Source organism: Rutilus rutilus (assembly GCF_951802725.1).
Source record: "Rutilus rutilus genome assembly, chromosome: 7".
NCBI classification, from domain to species: Eukaryota; Metazoa; Chordata; class Actinopteri; order Cypriniformes; family Leuciscidae; genus Rutilus; species Rutilus rutilus.
The window spans coordinates 9,465,537-9,471,916 of record NC_140221.1 but is presented as its reverse complement, the minus strand read 5'-3'; the positions used below and the strand labels follow the sequence as shown (position 1 = coordinate 9,471,916).

At 40.3% G+C, this 6,380-nt stretch overlaps 1 protein-coding gene across 1 annotated transcript; it reads left to right on the top strand.

Annotated features, from left to right (window-relative positions):
• Positions 1-423: 423 nt before the first annotated feature.
• btg4 (B-cell translocation gene 4) lies at positions 424-2,495 on the top strand. The gene is made up of 4 exons (XM_084414896.1): positions 424-789; positions 874-1,011; positions 1,111-1,390; positions 1,496-2,495. The coding sequence occupies exons 1-4, from the start codon at positions 617-619 to the stop codon at positions 1,697-1,699; spliced, it is 795 nt and encodes a 264-aa protein (XP_084271022.1). The 5' UTR covers positions 424-616; the 3' UTR covers positions 1,700-2,495.
• Positions 2,496-6,380: the final 3,885 nt, after the last annotated feature.

Below are 6,380 nucleotides of genomic sequence, written 5' to 3'. Positions count from 1 at the left end.
ATGACAGCAAGTCCAGGATGAGCGTCGAAGAACCAAACAATCCAAGATCATGCCAAATCGCCAACAATCAAATCCAGCTAAGTGAGTTAGCGACGTACGAAGAACGGGCCCCCGGCCTACTAAATTAGGGATGGGTGGGTCTGTCCGAAAACAACCCAATATCATGGTAATAAATGGGAGTCCAGACAAAAATAAATCTCCACTCATTTACAATAGGCTACATATTTGTATATTGGTTCAACATGGGTGGCATTTACTTTCATTAGTAACAAATTCCTCTATGTTGAACCTGAGACTAATGATTAGTAAAGACTTAATTTTGAACATTATCAGTTCCTCCCACAATTTGAAACACCTGTTCAATCTAATTACAGATCAGCACATCCTGAGACATCAAATAGCTGACTGATGTTCAAAAGATTAAAATTCTTAGTTGTGGAGCCTAATATGATCTTGCATAGCTGTAGCAAGACACCAGAGTGATAGGCTTACTTATCAAGTAGCTATAATACAAAGCAAGTTTGTTAGTTGTATTTTTTTAATTGCCTACTTTTAAGATTTTTTTAAAAAAAATCCATAAATTAATTAGCTTGTCTGATTGACTCACCACTTGAAAATGAAGGAAGAGATTGCAGCAACAGTCTTTTTTATTGCAAGACTAGCAAAGAAACATGGTAAACTGGATCATGTTCGGAGGGAGAAATTTGCTGTGGAACTAACTTCAGTGCTCTTTGAAACTTACAAAAGTCATTGGTACCCAGAAAAACCAACCAAAGGACAAGCTTTTAGGTGAGTAGCCTAATGCTAACTTAACTTCTGAATTAAGTGTAAATTTAAGTAAACTGAGTAATCAAGGACTTTTTCTTTTCTTAGGTGTCTAAGGATGAACAAAGCTCAAACAAGAGACCCAGTTATTGAACGTGCTTGTCGCCAGAGTGACATTGTTTATGAAAATCTTGGATTACCAAAGGAAATGACCATTTGGGTTGATCCGGGAGAGGTGTCCTGCCGGTAGTGCTAAATTTGCTGGCCTATCAATGAAGTGCATAATAGTTTGTATGATTTGATTGTAGCACTTCCAAAACTGAAAATGTTGTTTGTTCTCGAAAGGTATGGTGAGAAGTCAACCCCATTTTGTGTTACCCAGTTGGAGGGTCAAAAGAGAGATGGGGAGTTCTCTCGTAGGATAAATAATGCGGTGGAAAGGGCTTCATCGGACTACCACTCTGGAACCTCCTCTGATGAGGAGGGAGGAAACACCAGCATGAGCAGCACCGTGAGCAGCACTGTGAGTAGCAGCAATAGCAGCAATAGCAGCAATAGCAGCAGTCTTTCAGTTCCAGAGCCCAAATGCATCCCGACGGTCTCCAACCCAAACAGTGTATACCAGGTAACAAAGTCCATATAACCACTTTTCAGTCCCTTAGCATGTCTTTAACCCTACTTGATGCTTTCTTAAAATTGCACTGGTTTAATTGCTGTTTTCCATCTCTAGTTCAGTGAGTTTGGGCAGCCCCCTCCCATGCAAAACTGGGGGACATACCCTAAAAGAAAACCATATGCTGCTGAGGGCTACCAGCAGCATTCTTCAGGTGGACCATACCCATCTCATAAGAGTTTTAAGGGCTACAGGCCCTCCTACGGCTTCTCTGGTCCAAGGGTGGACCGATTTCACTGGGTTAGCAAGAACCGCTCTTAGAATTTAATTTTAATATCTCAGCGTGTCATTGTTTTGCTGAGCAGCTATGCAGGCATACGTGAGTTATTGAATATAACTTGATTTAAATGTAATGATTTAATAAATTATTTATGGAGTCATGTGGCAATGCAATTTTAAAGTAATTTTATTAAATGGTTTTTGTGGAAAATACTTTCTAAATAAAATCTGTTTTAATAGAACTTGTGTGGAAGTAGTTGAAGTTTATGCTTATGCCACTAGATGGTGACAAATATACAATATCATACCTCTTGGCAAAGAATTTCTTCTCACTTGTAGTTTCAGTTAAGCTTTTACGTTCACGACTGATACAAAATTGTTTTGTAACTATGTAGGCAAAATCTCAATCTACAGTGGTAACTCGGAGCACTTCATACTGAGTTTCCCTTCACTTATGCTCTAACTTTTGTACTAATTTAACTTAATTTCACTGTACTTTCATTTGCGTAGTCTTTCTCAAATGATCTCAGTGAATTCTGTGTACTGTATTTGGCAAATCAGAACTATGCAAGTTGGGAGATCCTTTTTCTTCCTGGGTGTATGTTTCTGAATTTGACTAGCAGTAGTCTTTCTGTTGAAGGAAAATGGAGTGTGGTTTGAGATTCAATTACCCTAATGAATTGCAGATGCCTGTGAGGTTAAATATTTAGACTTGTCTACCATCTGAATCCTGTGAAGTCTTTTGACTGGAACTGACATTGAAAGTCTTTTCTCAGATTGCATTTTCATTATTCATGTAAGCACTGATTTACCTCTGCTTTTGTCTGCAATCTCCATTAACTGCCTCTGAGTGGAGAACCTGCTAAAAATAGTGCAGTGTGTGGGCATTACTTGTTTATTGCATGTAAACATGGTTTATGCTAGAGACTTAACTGCATTTCATAATTGTTGCTGTGGGCCCTCAGTTAAGCACAATGCAATGCATATTTATCAAATGGATACAAGGAGACATCTAAAAGAAATTATTACAGTACAGAAAATACACAAGACTTTCAAGTTTTTCCTTCAAACCATAATTATGTAATCATTTTAGGTCTACTTTTAAGCTGAATTTATGAAGCAAGTGACCATTTAAAATTTTATTTTAATGCTGAACGTATGGAATTTGTCCAGAATTACTATTTAACAACTTGGGATGACCAATATCTGATTAACTTGTTTTAGAGTGGATTGGAAAACCACATTTCTCCCTGAATACCAGTTGGCAGCCTGAACATTTCACTGCAACAGTATTTGGACATGGTGCTGTGGATGTGTGGGTCTCCCTACACAGAAGGTGAAGTTAGTGATGAAGACACCACACTTCAGCAACCCCCTTGCTCTCATATGTCAGTGCCCATGGGATTTTCATAAAGTAAAAGGTTGTCTTCCCCAAACCACTCCAAATGGCCTGTCCCAGAGTCCGCTCCAGTCCAAGAGTTTCGTCCAGAGTCTGTTTTGACTCCAGAATAGAGTCCAGTGTAGAGCACAGAGTTTGCTCCAGCCCAGGAATCAGCTCCTGCTCAAGAATTTCGATCAGAGGCTGCTCCTGTCCCCGAGCTCAGTCTAGAATCTGCTCCAGTTTCAGAGTCCTCTCCGAGCTTGGTTACGAATTCCCTATATCCTCTAATTTGGAGACTACTGTGAATGAAGCATGAAGGAGAAGACAAAGTAGGAGGGAAAATGTCCTCCCTCGAACATCCTGAGAGAATCTCAAATCCAGTTGTCGTCCAGAACTCTATTACCTCAAGGACTACTAATTTCCCTCCTCCCTGATTGTAAAGCCAATCCAAATTCCCTCACCAGAGGCTGATTCTGAAGTTCCTGCTTGTTTAGTTGTGACCCAAGGAGGTTGTTCCAGTGTATAATGCCTGTACCATTTCGACCAGGGAGGCCATTCCCGTGTTCCCTATAAGCCCAGTCAAGGCAAAAAGGGAAGTTTTAGAGTTTCCTACCTGTCCGGTTACGACCAGGACGGTCGTGCCTGAATCCCCTGCCTGATCAGTGTCGACAAAGGAAGCCGTTTTAGTGATAGCTACCTGTCCTGTGTCGGCAATAGATGTCAGTCCTGAATCTAATGCCTGTCCCATTTAGGCCACGTAGGCCGTTTCCGAGTTCCCTACCTGCCCTGTCACAGCCGATTATGCATATTCTGTTTGCCCTGTATCAACCAAATAGATTGTCCTGGAGTCTTGTGTCGGCACCGTCTCGCAGACAAAGACCGTTCCGAGTTCCCTTGTCTCAACCACGGAGGCAGTACCTAGCACCCTCTTCCCGATCATAATAACTTCTTTTATGTTCTCTATGCATGTTCTCTCTGTTTTAAGATATTTTGCCAGATGTGCCAGGGTCCTCACTACTGAGGTCCTCTAGCCAGCTGGCAGCCCAGACACCCTGTCTCTCAGCCGGCCCTCCAGATGTCAGCAAGACAGCCAGAACTCCTGACGTCAGCAAGTTAACCAGCACTCCAGATGTCTATCAGTCAGCAGGCAGTTATGGGTTCAGGGGTTTCTTTGTCTAGTTTAATGGACTTTTGTTTTGTAGTGTACTTCTGTTTCACTTGTTTCAGCGCTTCCCATTTCTTTGTTTAGTTCCTGTTTGCCTTTATTCTCTTATGCTGCGTCCCAATTCGCCTACTTATCCTACAGCCTAAAAGTATGTACTCTTTTTGTGAAGAAAAAGTACACACTTTTGAGAGTGTAGCAAAAGAGTAGGCAAGCTTTGGGACATACTACTTCGTCATGAAGGGGTGGATTGGAATCCACTGCTGCTTCAATGTATATGTAATGAGTGATTAATAATCAAGGATAAGCATTTCTACATAAATAATTTCTATATTCAATGAGTGATTCAAATATACTTTTAACCATATGTTTGCTGTGAGTGTTAACCAGCTGATTTTAGGTACATTCTGATGTGACCCTCAACATGTGTTGTCTATATATCTGTTTCTAGCTGACAAGTTGTAATATAACATCAACACAAGTTGGTTGTAACATGGGTCATTGTAGCTGTGTCCCAATGTGAAGGCTGCATCCTCCGAAGGCCGTATTTGAAGGCCGATTGCGTTTGAAGGATGTCCCAATTCAAAGACTGCATCCTTGGAGGGTCGCATCTGAAGGCCGATTGCGTCACCGCGGCGCGACGAAGGATGTCCCAATTCAAAGACTGCATCCTTGGAGGGTCGCATCTGAAGGCCGATTGCGTCACCGCGGCGCGATGAAGGCTGTCCCAATTCAATTCTGCATCCCTCGAATGCCGGTTGCGTCATCGCGATACACAAAACCTGTGTAAATATGTTCACCATGGTCCATTTGTGTACATAATAAAAATAATACACTAGCCTACAAAATCGCATCAAGGTAAGAAGTGAACATTTGAACCTTTGAATAGGCTATATAAAGGCCTATGCAAGTTTTCTTTTCACATATCATCACATTATTTACGTAAATTAACACCCAATACTTGAACAGTTTAAAGTGTAATCCGGCCCAGACCAGCTTAATTTAGCTGGCCATGGTCTTGGCTAAACCGAAAATACATGTCCTCCAGTAAAAATGTCAATCATAAAAATGACAATGGCTAATTCTGGCTCCATAGCTGTTTACTCAATTATATCAAATTAATTATCAGGATGGCAGCTGTCCTCTCGCACCGTTGCTTTTTGCTAGGAGCGGTGATCAGGAACACCTGGTTGCGCAATTAGGAAATCCTACGAAGGCTACATGGTGCGTCCTTCGAAAGACGCATAGGCTGCAGCCTTCACATTGGGACACAGCTTGTAACAATTCCAATGTGTCCAACCAGGGACTAGTTACAAATCACCTGATTCACTTCACACATGCTCTGTTTAGTCCTTATTCCACATGTGATAAAGTACAGCCCTGTGGCAAACACAGCAGATGTTGAAAAAACAATTTTGAGGTAAGAAAGTATTTTTTTTTTAACTTTGTTTATTTTTATTATGGGAATTTCTGCTTTGTAGTTAAACTCATCTAATTTAAATTATGTTTATTGTGTGTCTGTGTAGATTTTTTTTCATGCAAGTTGTTAGTGCTAATGTTTTGCCTGTTAGTTCTAAGGTAAGGTAGTTCATGGCTACATGACTCTGGGTTAGTTGTAACAACAATGAAATGTTACAACCTAACCCTAACACCTTACACACACACACAATAATTTTTTTATCATGGCGAATACTATAACGGACAGTAACAAACGTGCTTACACAAACACAAAATGTTCAAGTTCAATTTATTATGGTCAATTACTGAGAGTACACACACACACACACACTGTTCAATTTTATTATGGCCAATACTATGACTGACAGTAACAAACATGCTTACACACAAACAATGTTTGTGTTCAAGTTCAATTTATAATGGTCAATTACTATGACTGAGAGTGACACACACATCAGTTATATTGAAAAGTCAGTGTTGAATAAAAAGCGTGCAAAATAAATGTTTTGTCCTAATTCTGTCTTATTTCATTATCCTTATTGTTGGTTTTTAATAAAGACTCGGAGTACTCATTTTTCAGTAAAACGCACAGAACAAAAAATGCATCATCCTTTACGTAGGTTCAACAACATATACAGCTTTTCTTCAGTTCTAAAACGTAATCGGCTACCTAATGTAACCTCTGTTCTCTCTAGAAGAGGGAACGAGTATTGCGTAAGTTG

Excerpts from the sequence above, each read along its gene's own strand:
- btg4 (XM_084414896.1), top strand. The coding sequence starts at position 617 with ATGAAGGAAGAGATTGCAGCAACAGTCTTTTTTATTGCAAGACTAGCA. Across the intron at positions 1,012-1,110 it reads CCGGGAGAGGTGTCCTGCCG|GTATGGTGAGAAGTCAACCC; the intron begins GTAGTGCTAAAT and ends TGTTCTCGAAAG. Across the intron at positions 1,391-1,495 it reads ACCCAAACAGTGTATACCAG|TTCAGTGAGTTTGGGCAGCC; the intron begins GTAACAAAGTCC and ends TTCCATCTCTAG.